The sequence below is a fragment of the Sciurus vulgaris genome (assembly GCF_902686455.1).
Source record: "Sciurus vulgaris genome assembly, chromosome: 5".
NCBI classification, from domain to species: Eukaryota; Metazoa; Chordata; class Mammalia; order Rodentia; family Sciuridae; genus Sciurus; species Sciurus vulgaris.
The window spans coordinates 163,504,091-163,519,395 of NC_136465.1; the positions used below are offsets into that span (position 1 = coordinate 163,504,091).

The 15,305-nt window shown below is 45.3% G+C and overlaps 2 protein-coding genes across 3 annotated transcripts in view; both read right to left on the minus strand.

Annotated features, from left to right (window-relative positions):
• NT5DC3 (5'-nucleotidase domain containing 3) overlaps window positions 1-1,222 on the minus strand; it is a 55,439-nt gene extending 54,217 nt beyond the window's left edge. The window contains exon 1 of the mRNA XM_079142881.1: window positions 1,000-1,222. Coding sequence (XP_078999007.1) covers window positions 1,000-1,207 — 208 coding nt within the window. The 5' untranslated portion in view covers window positions 1,208-1,222. The remainder of the gene's footprint in view (window positions 1-999) is intronic.
• Window positions 1,223-2,959: 1,737 nt separating this feature from the next.
• LOC306662785 (putative tetratricopeptide repeat protein 41) lies at window positions 2,960-14,814 on the minus strand. 2 transcript variants are annotated; one of them, XM_079142887.1, is made up of 3 exons: window positions 14,344-14,814; window positions 3,727-3,859; window positions 2,960-3,637 (listed from the first exon to the last, which is right to left on the minus strand). In XM_079142887.1, exons 1-3 carry the CDS (start codon window positions 14,528-14,530, stop codon window positions 2,974-2,976), a joined length of 984 nt encoding a protein of 327 aa, XP_078999013.1. In that variant the 5' UTR covers window positions 14,531-14,814; the 3' UTR covers window positions 2,960-2,973. The 2 variants fall into 2 exon arrangements, with proteins under 2 accessions (XP_078999013.1, XP_078999014.1); XM_079142888.1 differs by lacking the exon at window positions 14,344-14,814 and adding an exon at window positions 12,642-13,020.
• Window positions 14,815-15,305: the final 491 nt, after the last annotated feature.

Sequence of the window (15,305 nt, forward strand, 5' to 3'; positions counted from 1 at the left end):
CTCTTGGCAAAAAGAAACTAAAAAAAAAAAAAAAATTAGTCATTATTTCATAGAAATCTTCATTAACTACTTTCGATTCATTCTGAAAATTATCCCAAATGGGTTTTATTTCACTAAACTGACTTCTGGCCAAAAGATGGAAAATGTGATCCCACAAAATGTTCTCACCAAATATTCGTGTGCCATCTCCACTGTCCCCTCAAATCAATATTAAATTTCGATTCCGAATCTTCCCTGAAAGCAACATCAATGGATTATCACTGGCCCTTTACACCAGTTTCCAGATGGCCAACTGCTACTGGAAAGCAGCGCAGGGTAGGAAGACAGGACAGTCATTTAGGGTCTGAGACAGAGCCTTGGTCAAAGCCTCACCTTGGACCTGGTCCCTTAAACCTGAGTATGGCCTTTCCCATCTATAGATGGGATGTGGCACCTCAACCTCCACGCCTGGCACCCCAGCCCCTGTCCTTCCCTCCCCGTTTCCCTTAGTAACAACTCAAGCTCACTCCACGTTCACCTGGCCACAAAGTGCTCCTCGACTCCCCGGAATAGCCTCCTCATGAGGTTAGATAACCCGACACTCCCGACCCCGACCCTCCCAGGTCAAACGCAGACCAGGCCCTCCCTGCGGCCCCGCCGGCCTCCCGCTGGGGCGGCTACCCCTGCTACAGCTGGTCAGTAACAATACCTAGCGGCGTGGACTCCCCCGGGCAGCCCAAGGGCTACCGATGCAGATTCCTGGCTAAAATTCCCAAGACAACACAAAACGGCATTCCCGACAGAAAGGGAAGAGTTGCTAAGTTTCTGGAGTGGCATTTTTCCACGTTTCCCGAAGCCGCCGGGCAGAGGCGACGCTGCCCGCCGGCGGGGTAGGGTGCGGGTACGAGGGTCCGGATGCCCTGGCGGTCAGCGGCGGGACCGCGCGCTTGCCAGGGGCCCGCTGCCCGCGGCGGGCCGAGGCGGCCCCGCGCTGCAGGGCTGGGGGCGCCCAGCACTCACCGTGCGTGCTCCTCTTCGCCTCCTGGTAGCGCTCCCACAGGTAGCGCTTCATGTCCGGGGCGGTCCCGGGCGCGGTGCACAAGGGCCGAGCGGGGCCCGCGCGCGGCCGCCCCCCGGCCGCAACCCCGCCGCCGCCCCGCAGGGCCGCCGCGGCCGCCACCCTCACCCCGGCCCCGCGGGCCACCGCCGCCGCCACCGCAGTGGTCATGCCTGCGGCTGCCGGGCTGCAAGTGGCGCGGCTAGACCTGCCGGGTCGGCGCTCAGCCCCGGGGCGGGCGGCTCCCTACGTGGGAGCACGTGGCGGCGCAGCCCCGCCCTGGGGCAGCCGCGGGTGGGGGCCGGGGCGGGGCGAGTGGGGGCGGGGCCTGGGGCGGGGCGGGGCCGCTGCTGCTGCGGCTCTGCGCCCAGCCTGCCACCGGCACTTCCTGACCCTGCGGCGTGTGGAGGTGGCCCTGCGCTGGTGTGGCGGCCACATGGAATATGATGACTCGTAATCGGCCCTGGGCCACGAGACTCGACCCCAGTGACGCGCTCCACTGCACCTTCTTCCTGCCTTCTGTGGCGGTCCCCTAAATCTAACTATACGGATAGTGTATCGCCCCACCCCCATCTGCTCAGTCCCGGGTCCCGAAGGTGACCTTCCTCCGCCTTCTTGACGTCTAAAGGCTAGACATCCCCTAGATCGTGGAGGCTGGTCGGGGAAAAGCCCAGATCCCCAGCTTGGATCCATCTAGGCCCGCCCTTTAAGGGGTGGCTGGCCAGAGGCCCCACACATTCCGGTCCCTTAAGACACTGCATTTGAGGGGTACCCCCTTTGCCCTGAGGATGCACAGCCTAGAAGGCTGGAACCTCCCCTAGATTCCCACCTAGAGAGAGGTCCTCTGGACACATCATCGGGCTCCTGCCCATCCTCACATCCTGATGCTTGCTCTGCTTCTGGGCTTACCTGCACCTATTCTGTGCCCTGTGGTTCCGCAAAAGCCAAATAAAAAGTAACCTCCCCGCCAGGTGCATTTCTGCGTGGGCTGACTCAGACTCTGATCCTGCAGAACAGACCTGTGTCGCCCTGGACGTCCCAAGCTACCCATGTGACCACTAAGCCAGATGCCAGGGGCTGGAGGAGGGGAGATAACGCAAGGCTGGCACTCTACCAGGGATACTGCTCTGCCATAGGTGGGGCACAGTTAAAGAAAAACCGAGGCCTTAGTGTATGCTTACACGTGAGATGAAAGAATGGTAAAAGGTGGTATCTGAGTTAGTGACTGATAATAACTTCCATTAATCAAAGACTTTCAGTGCCTCATGGCATGCAGTCCTCTCAGTAATCTTGAAGGGTAGGTGCTATAATTTTATTTTAGAGATAATCAAAAGGAAGGTAAGAGGTAAAATAACTTGTCTAAAGTCAGACAGCTGAGCCCCCTTCCAAATGCTTTCTAACACTGTAGGTAAGATTTATTTGGGTAGGAGTGAAAGTGCCTAATTCACTGGTTAATGTTTTACAAATCACTGATAAAATGGAGGTGAATAAAATGTTCAAAACAAATATGATAACAAATCCATGGACTCGGTACTTTAAACTTACTTCGTGTTTTTAATATATAAACTGGAATATTTTTTCTTATATTTAATTTAAAAATTTGGTAATAGCAACTAAGAATTTGTTTAGATGAAAATTTCATAAATTCAAAATGGTTAAACCATAGCAATATAAAAATCACAATTAGAACTTTAATAACATTGCTTCTATATAGACTTTTTAGATATGGGACCCTGTCAGATCAACATGGTTCTTCCTACCACAGAAATGTGAATCACTCAAAAACTGTTCTTTCAGTTAAAATATTTTAAGGGGCTAAAAAAAAAAATCAAATCTCTAGAACTTGATTATTATCACTCCTACGTATCTTAGAAGAAAATATGCAATTAAAAAGTACTTAAGTGGAAAAAATTACACAAAAGAGCCCATGATGTTTTTTATTCCTTATTAATTGAGGTCTTCAACAATTTTGTTTCTATTTGAGATCTTCTCTTCAAAATACTCTTATGAGGAGTCCATCTGTAATCTGGACTATGAAAAAGCCACTTTTCTGATACGAGCTCAGATATGGAATGCCAGGATTCATTTGTGCTAAAAGGCCTCAGTAGGGGATGATGGTAAATTGTAGTGAATTGGCCTTCACCACTCGCGCTTTGATCCGACAAAATCCTTTGCTTTGAAAGTTTTACTAAGCCACTCTTTTGACCCAAAGATAAAACCTTAAAGGAATGATCTTTCTTTTTCTCTGATGCTTCCTTTCTTGGGGCATTCCATATTTCAACATTATTCTGTGCCTTCTCTTGGGTCTTTTTCTCAGCAGAAACGCAAATAATGGGGCCGGAGATCTTTTTCCTTAAAGCATACTTTGATTTATCTGAAATCTGATGTGGTGCTAACTCCAGGCTCTTAGTCCTCTGTAACTTATCTGCATTCATGCGCATTGCAGAGCTCACTGTGTTAGAACTCTGAGCACTATGGTAGTCTAATTTAAGCAAGTGTTCCCATAATGGGGAACCATTCTTAGATCGCTCAGGATGTTGCTGGATCATGCCTTGAGGCCAACATCTCCTGCTCCGTATCTGCTCAATTTCCTTCAGAAGGCTGCAAAAGATCAAAAGTTGTCAAGAGGTCGCCTATGTAACACAAATAATCAGAAGTATATTTCTTTTTGAGATGTGAAACAAACTCACTGCAAGATTCCATGGATAGATGAATGAGAAGATCCAAGGTAGGTTGTTCTTAAATCAAGTGACCTATACAAATAGCTTACTGCCTCAATCATGGCATGATGATGATAAGAGTCACTTATCAATAATTGACCTGCTGAATAAATGAAAATAAGAATATTAGAATTTTTTTAATTGCTCTTAGCATTGCAATTTTTAAAAGGATTTCAAAAAATTTACAAAAGGTGGAATTGGAATATTGCCTGTTGTAATATTCTGCAGAAAACATTTAGCCTGATTCTAATCATAAAGATGCAGTCAGGAGCTGGTAATGTGGCTCAGTGGTACAGCACTTGCCTAGCATGTACAAAATTCTCTGGATTTCCTCCCCAGCCAAAAAAAAAAAAAAAAAAAAATATATATATATATATATGTATATACTTATTTACATATAAATATTTATATATATACATATATATAAATTCTGGATCAAAAAGTAAGCAGCTACAAAGGACAGTACCAGGATACATGGGGAAATATGGATATGGACTGTAGAATAAAAGCCTTATGTAGTAGTTAAATTTCCTGGATTTGATTATTATATCGTGGCTATGTAGGGGGAATGTCTTTGTACTCAGAAGACACAAGCTCAAGTATGTAGAGATAAAAGTGTTATGCTTGCAACTTTCAGAGGAGTCAGGAAAATTTGTGTGTGTGTGTGTGTGTGTGTGTGTGCGCGCGCACGCATATGAGTGTGAAAAATAATGCAAATGTAGCAAAATGTTAAAAATTGGTGAACACAGGTGAATGTTATATAGTAGAATTTTTGTTTGTTTAACCATTCTTAAAACTGCTCTATGGGTTTAAAATTTTGGAAAAAATATCCACTGAAATCTGAGTTGTGGGTGGGAATAGGAGAGATGGTCTCTCTCTTGAAAATCTGGTCTCAGATTCCTCCAGCAGTTCCCCTACCAACCCCTTGATCATGGTAAAGATTTTCCATGCCCTCAGCATCCCTGATTCCTCCAATATCACCCCCCAAGTCCCCCCATTCCAGAGTATCATATAACCCTGATTCACTTTTCCTTGCCTTTGTTCATGCTGACCCTTCTTGGTTAAAACGCCCTTCTTGACCTTCATCAGGCACCAGTCCGGACTCAATCTAACTCACTTTCTCTAGAAAGTCTTTCTGGTTGCTGCCTTTATGTGCTTCCCCAAACCCTCTCCAATGTCTGTCACGGCACACATCCTGTTGGATTGCAGCTCTTTTTATGTGCCTGTCTCCCCAGCAAGTCAACAAACTTCAACAACCTACAGGTGTTGGTTAAGGCTTGGGACTTGGGGTCTGAGGACTGATTCCCAAGTCCTAAGTCTCCTACTTAGTTTTGAGATTTGAGGGTATCACTGGGTCATTGTGAGCCTCAGTGATACAATCTCAAATTCATAAAATTCTCTGATATATTTATACTGAGGTAAGTCATATCTACTATTTCCTCAACTTCCAATTAGGTCAGTGATCTCTAGAGTCCCTTTCAGTGCTAAAAGTTATCTAAGCTTTTGAGGGCTATTCGACATTTTTCTGCTTTAGATAGTATATACAAACTTACAACCCATTGAAAATGATTGAAACTACACAGCAAATAAAAAAGAAGCTCTGTTAACAGGAAGAAACTGGCTTGCTAAATTAGCCAGGGCCCTCCGCTTCCTCTATGAAACATACTCTCCCTCGCCAGGGCACACTAATGCCTGGAGCTACTAGGCTCTTTGCTACTTGTACACCTGTTCCCAACAGCTGGGTTCTAGATGACCCAGAGTCAGCTGGGCACATTAGTCTAACAAGGCAATTTAATTAAGTAAAATACTAATAAGATATGGATGTGAAGTGAAAAAGTTATTTTCTGTGACAATCGGACCAGATACTTTGGAAAGATTCAATTCCATGAGCTGCTAAAACAATTTTTTTTAAATATGAGTGGGCAAGTCAACAAGAAAAAATTGAGAGGAAATAAAGCAGCATTCTAGAAGGATCCTGCACACAGATGCATCACAATTTCTTTCATTCTAAGACAACCAAAATTAGAAATTGTGGATAATGCGTTTTGAGAAAGATGGCATGGAATTCCAGAGGACCCACCTTAAAAAAGAAAATTCATCTGACATTTAATGTGGGGGGTGGGCATTTACATCTAAGTTAAAATCAAATTGTAAATTTTGTCTTCGTCATTACCTACTTTTGGATTAAGGGACCAATTGCTATAGAAAAAAGGGTTCTGGCTGAGCTGAGCATTTTAAATTAAAGGATGAAAAGGGGCTGACTCACCCCGCTGAGAGTCACCCACTGGTGCCTTTGTTTAATTTCTTCCTTCTAAACTTGACTGAGATGGTTGGCATTTCTTTTTTAAAAGAATCCCAGGGAGAGGGAAGTAACACAATGTTCATCTACCATACTTCATCCAAAATAAACAATTCAGTTCAGAACACTCAGCTTGATAAAACAGAATATGAAAAGCCACATTTAGGTTCTTTTCTCCCATTAAAATGGTTTCTCAATAGGCAAATTTAAAACACTTATCAAAGAAGGAAAGCAATAAGATTGCTCTGTGCCAGAGATAGCATGGAACATAAATCACAAAAGCCCTCTGTTCATAGTCAGGATTCCTACTAAAATCACTAGGATGAACTGTTTTAATGTGTCAAGGTTTCTACTGGGAACTGGATCAAAGTTGCCAGGGGATGAGCTTCGAGGGGTATACCAAACAAAAAGAGAGTTCATTTTAAAAAAAAAAGTGCCAAAATTTAGAATTTGTCACTCTTACAAACCCATCATTTTAATACATGCTTATTATAATCCCCCAAACAAAAATCTTGTTATAATTTAAAATCTTAGCTAGCAAAAATTCCTGGAAACCCACTATTTTCAGTGGAAGTACACTGTGCTTTACCTGTTGATCAACTGTACTAATAAAGGACTAAGAGAAGGTGCCAAGACCTTCAAGCTAACAATTATCAGTGTTCATTTATAATCTAAAATGAAATCTGGAAAGTCAACTCGGGATCATTTTTTTCCCAGGCTAAAATACAGTTCTCGTTGTTTCTTTCCGTACTGTCGGCCTGGAGCAGAGTCAGTATTTCTCTTGGGCAACCTGAGGCAAGTGGTATAAATCCCAAGCAGCCTGCTTCACCCGCGCCTCAGCCTTCCTGCATTGACAGAGCACTTAGGAACAGCTCCCTCCGTTCCAAAGCTTTGGAGAGAGGAAGAACAAGTGATCAGACACCTGCCTGCCCCTGGGAATTCAGTCTGTGGAGAGGTCAAATCATACACCGTGGAAAGAAGTAGGAAATAATGTTGAAAAGTGTCCCTCGTGCTCCTTCAAGACTCTGGATTCCCAAGATTACTTGGAAATGCCAAGTACATGCTGGGAATGACTCTGGGTTCCCACCTGCTTTGCAAAACCTTGCACTAGTTTCAGGTGCTCTCGTGGTAGGAGCCCAACTCCTGCCCTGGTCCCGGAGGCCTGTGACCCACCCCACTCCTCTCTCATCCTCCCCGTGTGCCCCCCACCATGTTGCTCCCACGCACAGGCCTTCCTTTCTGGCTCCTCCCAGGTCCTGCTGCCTGGAGGCCTCTTCCCTCTGCCCTACCTTTACATGGTGAGCCCTGTCTCTTCCTGCAGATTCAGTTTCTCAGCAACACTTCCTGAGAACCATCTCCCAACTGTCCTCCTCCACCGAGACGTGAAGGTTCCCTGAGAGCACTTGTATTTTCTCATGGTGGTACTGTCCCAACTGCACTTAAGTCATTGTATATTTAGTGGTCCAACTACCATCTCCATAGTAACACTTTCTGCAATTGCAGCTAAACAATTGTGTAGTTAGTTGTCTGATAGCCATCTCCCTGATAGGAACCCAATGAAGGCAGTGTTGCTCTCCATCTGTCCTTTTCACTGCCATGTATTTCTACAGCAACTAAAATAGATTGTCACCTAAAAGGTACAGGAAATATTTGTTGAATGAATTACTGAATGACTGAATGAATTCTGTAAGAATACAAGAAGAAATTAACTTTCAAATTCCCTTAAAAATTATACTTGCTTTTCTAAAGAAGGCAAATCAGAATTAGCTAAGGCATTTCCTCCATCATTCATTCATTCACTCAGCAAATGTTCATTGAACACCTACTATGTTTCCTGTCCTAAAAGCCAAGTACACCATGATGGAGAAGATAAAGCAGTAGATCATCATCATCATCACCATCCTATAACTATCTAATTTTAGGTCATAATATACTATGTGAAGTACTGTGAAGAATAATAAAGCCTGGTAAGAGAACAGAAGGTGTGTCGGGGCCAGGCACAGTGACAGTGACACATGCCTGTAATCCCAGAAACTTGAGTCTGAAGCAAGAGAATTGCAAGTTCAAGGTCAGCCTCAGAATTTAATGAGGTCCTAAGCAATAAGCAATACTCCATCTCAAAATGAAAAATTAAGAAAGGCTTTGGGATGTGGCTCAGTGGTAAAATTACGTCTGGTTTCAATCCCCAGTATCGAGGGGAAAAAAGGAGAAGAAAGGAAGGAAGGAAGGAAGGAAAGAAAGAAAAGAGAAAAGGAAAGAAAGAAAGTGGGGGGTAACAAAGATGGGGCTTGAGTTACATAAGATGGGCAGGGAATTCTTCACTGTGCACTAGTAGACAGACTGGGCAGCCTTGATGAGCTCAAAATAATTTGAAGAGTTTCCAAAACAATATCCTAAACAAAAGGAGCCCATGAGAGGATGACCGGCCCCAATCCTCAGCCTTCACTCTCCACTTGCCCACAGGACAGGTTTTCTTCCTGTTGCAGAGCAAGACCTGCTTGCAGAACTTAAGTGGCCACCAGGGTTCTCAGACGCCAGTTCTTGAAACCTTACAAGAAGGACTTCAGGTGAGTCACACAGAGTAGCCAGCAGGAGTTTATTACAGCCGGAGGGGGAAAGGGACACTCTTGAGGGAGAGAATGGATCCTCCCAGAGAGGAGAGGGACAGCACTCCCCGCTGCTCTCCTTTTACTGGGGGTCCCAGTGAAGTTTCCAGAGAGTCCTGTCCAGGCCCACCTCTTGACTTTTGACAGCAGAATTGCTTCAGACTTTCAAGTTCATGGTCTTAGCCCATGCAGGGGAGATTTTACTATTTTAATGGTATACTAAAGATCCAAGGCCACTTTGGGTCATCTTGGCCCATGCTGACCAGTTCTAATTGGAACTTGTTCTTAGAGATTTTATGGTTGGTGGGCTTTGCTTGCCATTATCCTACCTCCCTGAGTCTTGGGAGACTGCATAAAGGTCACAAAAGTGCCCTCTTTGGGGTGACTTGTGTTCTTAAGGGTAGGGGGGAGTCTCCAGGCCTGCATTTCTCCTGCAGATAGCAGGCTGCTTGCTGAGGAAGGTAGCGTGTCCTATTGACTTAAGGTCAGAGTGGCCTCAGTTAAATTGCTTTTAAAAGAAAGCATGTGGGGGTGCAGAGTAGGCCCAGTCTGCAGAATTAAACCTGTAACTCATGTTCCCACCCTCACGCTGTGCTCCCCACCGCTTCAAAAGCACCCTGCCTCGACTTGCCCCCCTCCACCAGCCCACCTGCCTCTTCACCTCCCGCTCCCCCGCCTCCACACCCCTCCTGACAGCTCTGGGTGGGTCCCCTCCATGTCCTGGGTATTCCTGGCTTTGCCCACACAGCACCCCATCCACAAGTTTTGCCTTTTCTCTGACAACTTTCACCCTCCACTTCCTTAAGGGCCCCTCCCAGGAGACTTTCCTTGAAAACCCTCCTGGCCCTGACAGGGCTGTCTTCCTTATAAGCACAGAACAGTAGCTCTGATGAAGACTGACTTTCTTAAATAACTCAATACCCTTTTTTTACAGATTGGGACCCAGACTGGTGTCTCTGGGCCGAGAGTGTGAGACTTGCCAGAGGCTCACATGATCAATTATGGTCAAACTAAAACCAAAACCCACTTCTTATTTTTTTTTTTTAACCAGGGATTGAACCCAGGGTCACTTAACCACTGAGTCATATCTCCAGCCATTTTTTGTTATGTTCTATTTTGAGACAGGGTCTTTCTAAGATCCTAGGACCTTGCTAAGTTGCTAAGGTTGGTCTCTAACTTGCAGTCCTCATGCCTCAGCCTCCTGACTCCCTGGGATTATAGGCAAGTGCCACCACACCTGGCTCCAACACCCACTTCTGACCTCTCCAACCAAATGATGCTTTAAGTCCTTAGTGTGTTTTGTGTTTTTTTAAAGTTATTTGTGGACCTTTATTTTATTTATATGCGGTACTTAGACTTGAACCCAGTGCATCATGCATGCTAGGCAAGTGCTCTACTACTGAGCTACAACCCCAGCCCTGTTTTATTTTTTATAATAGATCTGTCTTGCCTCCTAACAAAATGATAAATTGCTCAAAGGCAGGAGTTATCTTTGTGTTGTCTCCTGTAGAACACTTGGTACAGACATTTGAGTGAGGAACCTAGCATCCATCTGTTTGTTACTGCATCCAAAAAAGACAACAGATTTCACCAAATTTAGAGGATGTGTTTGAGATGATTTGAATTAAAATATAGGCCACATGACATTCATAAGCATCACACTGGGGGACCCAGGGAACACTTCAAAAGCGACAGGTACATCCCCTGCAGAGCACCCAAGGATCTGACCCACAAGGGTGACAAGATACAAAGGAAACAAATAGCACTTTTGTACCTGAACCCTCCCTCCAAAATCCGAAGTCACAAAGGCAGATGCAAACAATGATTTGCAATTGAGCTGCCATCCATGTGGGCAGCTTCCCTCTGTGCTTCAAGGAGCACGGGAGGGGCATGTTTGGAGGTTTGTTTTTCTTTATGGGGTGAATCATTCTCCCAAAGCACCCCAATCCAAAAACTAGTCAGATAAAATAATAGAACCTTATAATTCTGTCATGCATTACAATGTACAAAGCTCTTAAAATAAAGGTTTGCGGGATACAGACTGTGTAATCACCTGCACACCAGTCTGTCCCCTACCCCTTAGTGAAAGCACGCACAGCCGTTGACTTCAAAGAGAACTAGTCTGATGAGTCATGTTGGGGAACACTTTTACCAGGGTCTAAAAAACTTCTTTTAAAATGATGGATGATAAGGAGACCCAACTATAGGAGGCTCTGGCTTACTTCTTCTTAAGGAGTTCACTCAGGCACATTTCCATGTAGATAGAAAATTTCCATAAAAGGTAGGAAAGCTAAAAATACTTGTTATAGCTGGGCACAGTGGTGCACACCCAAAATCCCAGCAACTCAGGAGACTCACAAGTTCAAGGCCAGCCTCACCAACTTGGGGAGACTGTGTCAAAATAAAAAGGACTGGGGATTGAGTGTGTTCAATCCCCAGAACCAAGAAAAAAAAAAAAAAAAAAAAAAAAACAGGCTCTCCTTTATTGAAGGACAACGGATTCAGAGAGTCCACTCTCCCTCCCAGCCCTCATGTCACCAAGTCCTGAAGATACTACTCTGACCGCACCGTCACTACCGGAAACAAACGCACAAGAACCTCACGCTAATGTTGATTCATCATCCACAGTGTTCCTGTGAGTCAGTGCGTCTATGTCAAACAAGTCAAATTCAAGTGGGAGATAAGGTAGCAAGAAAGGAACACCACCACGTCAATGGCACCACCACTGCCAACGGCAGCAAGAAATGAGTCCTTACAGGAAAATACTTGATCAGGACTGGCGATGTGATAGAGCACTTGCCTCGCACGAGTGAGGCCCTGGGTTCAATCCCTGCATCACTAAGTAAATAAATAGCCACATTCAAAACTGACAGCAAATGTGAATTTTTTTTATTTTTTTGGTAATACCAGGGACTGAAACCCAAGGGTGTTCTACCTCTGAGCTACATCCCCAGCATTTTTTTTTTTTTTTTTAGAGGCTGACCTCGAATTTGTAATCCTCCTTCCTCAGCCTTCCAAGCTGCTGGGATTACAGGTGTGCACCACTGCACCTGGAAAATCTGAATCATTTTCTAAAGACTTGTTTAAAAGAAGACATAAAATCACTGCAATTGCTCCTATTACAGATGCCTCCTTCTCTGAAAGTAAATGAACATTGTTCTACTTCCATCATAGACTAGAAACCAAAACTGTTATGTAACAGTATATGAAGCAACCAGAATAAACTAGTTCCTTTTCCATAAATTTTCTCTATTTTTGCATCCTCATTTTCTGTTTGTAAATAAAATGCTCACGCGCTCAGCCTGAAACCTTTCCTGGAAGAACAGTTTGCACATGTCTATGCATGCTCATGCGGTCCTAAATCTGTGCACTGAAAATATTCCTTCACTGCAGATATCAGGTATTTTAGTCCTTTTTCCTCTTCAGCAAGTGACTAGGGTAAAACCAAAACAGATGACGAAGTGGTTGGTTTAGATTAGGTTTCTCAGCCTGGCACTGCTGACCCTTGGGGCTGGATATACTTTGTGGTGGGGGTGTCCTGGGCACTGGAAAAAGTTCAGCGTCCTCCAGCCTCTGTGTGACAGTAGCACTCCCCTCCCCCAACCAGCCACAGAAAGGAAGTTTCTCCAGGCTTTTGTTTTGGGGGCAAAATTCCCACTAATTTAAAAATCGTTTGTTCAGGTTAAAATACAAGGTTCCTAGGTCTTGTGCCCCGTGGCAACCAGACATCAGGACACCAGGCAATGTTGCAAAATGTTTCTAGCTGTGGCATTTACATAAAATGATATTTCCTGGGGAGCATACTGAAATAAAGCAAGCTACCCAAGGCTGGAGAAGAGCCAGCCAGGGATCCACCTGCCCTGCTGTCCAGGGCTGAGAGGTCTCTGCTGGACACACAGTAACCCACTCATTCAAGGACAGAGGATGAGAAGCTCTGCCCTATGGGCCTCAGCTTTGACCACCTCCTGGCTACCCTCCACTTCCAGCTGGGTGAGGCCTGTCTCAGCTACCGTCCAGAAAGTGTTTGTCATCTCCCGTCAACTCTCCACTCTCCTCATTCCCAAGTTTGACAGCAACACTCCAGGCCAAAGGACAGGAGCCACAGAATGGTCACTATTTGCAAAACAAGCTCATAGGTTACAGGGCTGAAGAACCAAGATAGTTAAAGGTGAAGTCTGGCACCCCAGTCCCTGGTGATGTCCTAGAAGAAAGGGTCCCTCTCTCCGGAGTCCTTCAACAGTGATGCTGAAAGGCTGCCCTTGCATGGAAGCAAATTCCACTTCCCTGAGCTGGGACCATTGAAGAAGAAAGTCAATCTTAAAAGCAGGCTGAGTCCAGATCCTCTGGCCTTGTCCTGCTTCTCCCTTACAAGCCCCAACCAAGTGCATTGCCAAGCTTATCTGCTCAAAGTCCTGACGGGCCCAAGAAGAAACAATTAGCTCCAGCCTAAGGGCTTCCCTAACTAAGCCCACATCACAGGAAGGAAGGCCGAATCTGCCAACCCACCTGGACAGACTTGGATCCCACACCACTGTCCTCTACTTCTGTCCCGTCGAGAAGCACTCATGATCCACTGTCTGTTCCCTGGGCCTGGCGGTCCTTTCCCCAGATCATGTTCTCCAAGCCCACTGAGCTCCCCTAAAAATAACTGACCTCCTCCATCCTCCCCTTCCCCTAGAGGAAAGAGCGTATATAAGTTTCTGAACTGTGTTGAACAAGAGGGTCCTCACACTCTGTGATGTCCCCCGTTCCATGTGAAGAAGTTTATGACTTTTTTTCCTATTTCATCTGCCTAGCTCAGCTTATTCCAGTGAACCCCGAGGTTAGCAGGGAAGCGTCCCTTCCATTACTCCTAACAGTAAGACTGAAAGCCAAATTTGTATTTCAATTTTTAACTTTGATTTCCTGTTAGGTTTGTTTTGGTTTGGTTTTGTGGTGCTGGGGATAGAACCCAGGGCCTCCCCCCGCCAGGTAGGTGCTCTACCAGTGAGCTACATCCCAGGCCTCATTTTAAGCTTTTCATTTTTATCTTTAACCAGATAATTCCTTCAAACCACTGGGCCAGGTATAAAGATCAGGTGTAAAACCTATATCTTAGAATTAAAATTGAGAGTGGGCCTCATGAAAAGCCATTTTTAAATTTCTGGTCAATTTTCCTTTAGTGTCAGAGCATAAATATGAAAAGGCTACTCACAGATATGTCCTAAAACAACTTGAAGAAAGAAGGGAGCCTATACTGATAGAAAAGGGTGTGTTCCTACAAGATACTCAGCCCACAAAACCATGAGAAACGGCATAGCAAGATTCTTAAAGAGATAGCTTCCCTGATAAAGGAAGGTAAGTAGGTAGCAACAGAAATTGAAAGCATATGGAACAGGAGTTGCTTCAAATATGAAGACACTGTTATTTATCATCATCATCATGACAGCCCTGGGGATTATACCCAGGGGCACTCCACCACTGAGCTACATCCTCAGCCCTTAATATTTTAACTTTTTATTTTGACTTAAATTGCCCAGACTGACCTTGAAATTGCAATGCGCCTGCTTCAGCCTCACCAGGTGCTGGGATCACAGATATGTGTCACCACATCCAGGAAAACATTTTTAAAATAAGCAAAGTATGCAGATGAAATAAAGGGGAAATTTGTCTGCTTATACCAGAAATAGATGGAGCAATTACCTAATTTACACAAGGTATCACTGAGGCTGATGCTCAGCTGCTTTCTGACGAGTGAGGAGCTGGCCAGAGTGTCTGCATTTTCCTTTATTTTTATCACTTGTTTATAATATTCAATTACTTGCTTCCTTTCGGATCTAGAAAACAGAAATGGGATCACCCGTTTGCATTGAATTAACATGGCATCCATTCACACCCTCATTCAGCAGTCACCGAGTGCTAGAGCTGGCATGAGTAAGGCTAGTCCTTGCCTTCAGAGATTCCCCAGGTAGCAGGGGGCACTGGCGAGTGAAGCAGGGGTCCACTTGTGAAAGACTCTTGAGTGCAAACCCGAGGCTTTGGGACTTGACGTGGAAGGGTTTTCATTAAGAGGATAAGATCAAATTTAAATTGTAGGCCAGGCACGGTGGCAAATGCCAGCTCAGGAGACTGAGGCAAGAGGATCAAAAGTTTGAGGCCAGCCTCAGTGACCTAGCGAGGCCCTAAGCAACTTAGCAAGACCCTGTCTCAAAATAAAAAATAAAAAGGGCTGGGGATGTGACTGAGTTGTTAAGTGCCCCTGGGTTCAATCCTGGTAAAAAGACAAAAAACAAAAAACTTTTACATTTCAGAAAATTCACCAGGGTAGAAGTGTGGAGGCTAAACTGAAGCAGGTGAGATTAACGGCCATGAGACCACTTAGTCCAGAGGAAGGATCCTGAAGATCTGGGCGAACGCAGTGGCCAGGAATGGAAAGGGAGACTTGCTAAGCATAGTCTTGGCCTTGCACTGGACATGGTGGTGCTTATACTGGGAGTGTTGGGGCATCTATACTGCCACAGAGTGACCAGGAGTCTTGCAGATGTGGTAATGGGCCCCAGAGGTTAGGCACAGAGGCTCTGCACTCAGACCTACCAGGGGCTAATGGTGGCGATACCCCTTAAAAGTTGGGCAAATGTCCTGCCCTTCCAAGCCTGGGCCTCCCA

Excerpts from the sequence above, each read along its gene's own strand:
- LOC306662785 (XM_079142887.1), bottom strand. The coding sequence starts at position 14,530 with ATGGATGCCATGTTAATTCAATGCAAACGGGTGATCCCATTTCTGTTT. Across the intron at positions 3,860-14,343 it reads TGATACCTTGTGTAAATTAG|CAGGTCAATTATTGATAAGT; the intron begins GTAATTGCTCCA and ends TCATTTATTCAG. Across the intron at positions 3,638-3,726 it reads TCTATCCATGGAATCTTGCA|CCTTCTGAAGGAAATTGAGC; the intron begins GTGAGTTTGTTT and ends GATCTTTTGCAG.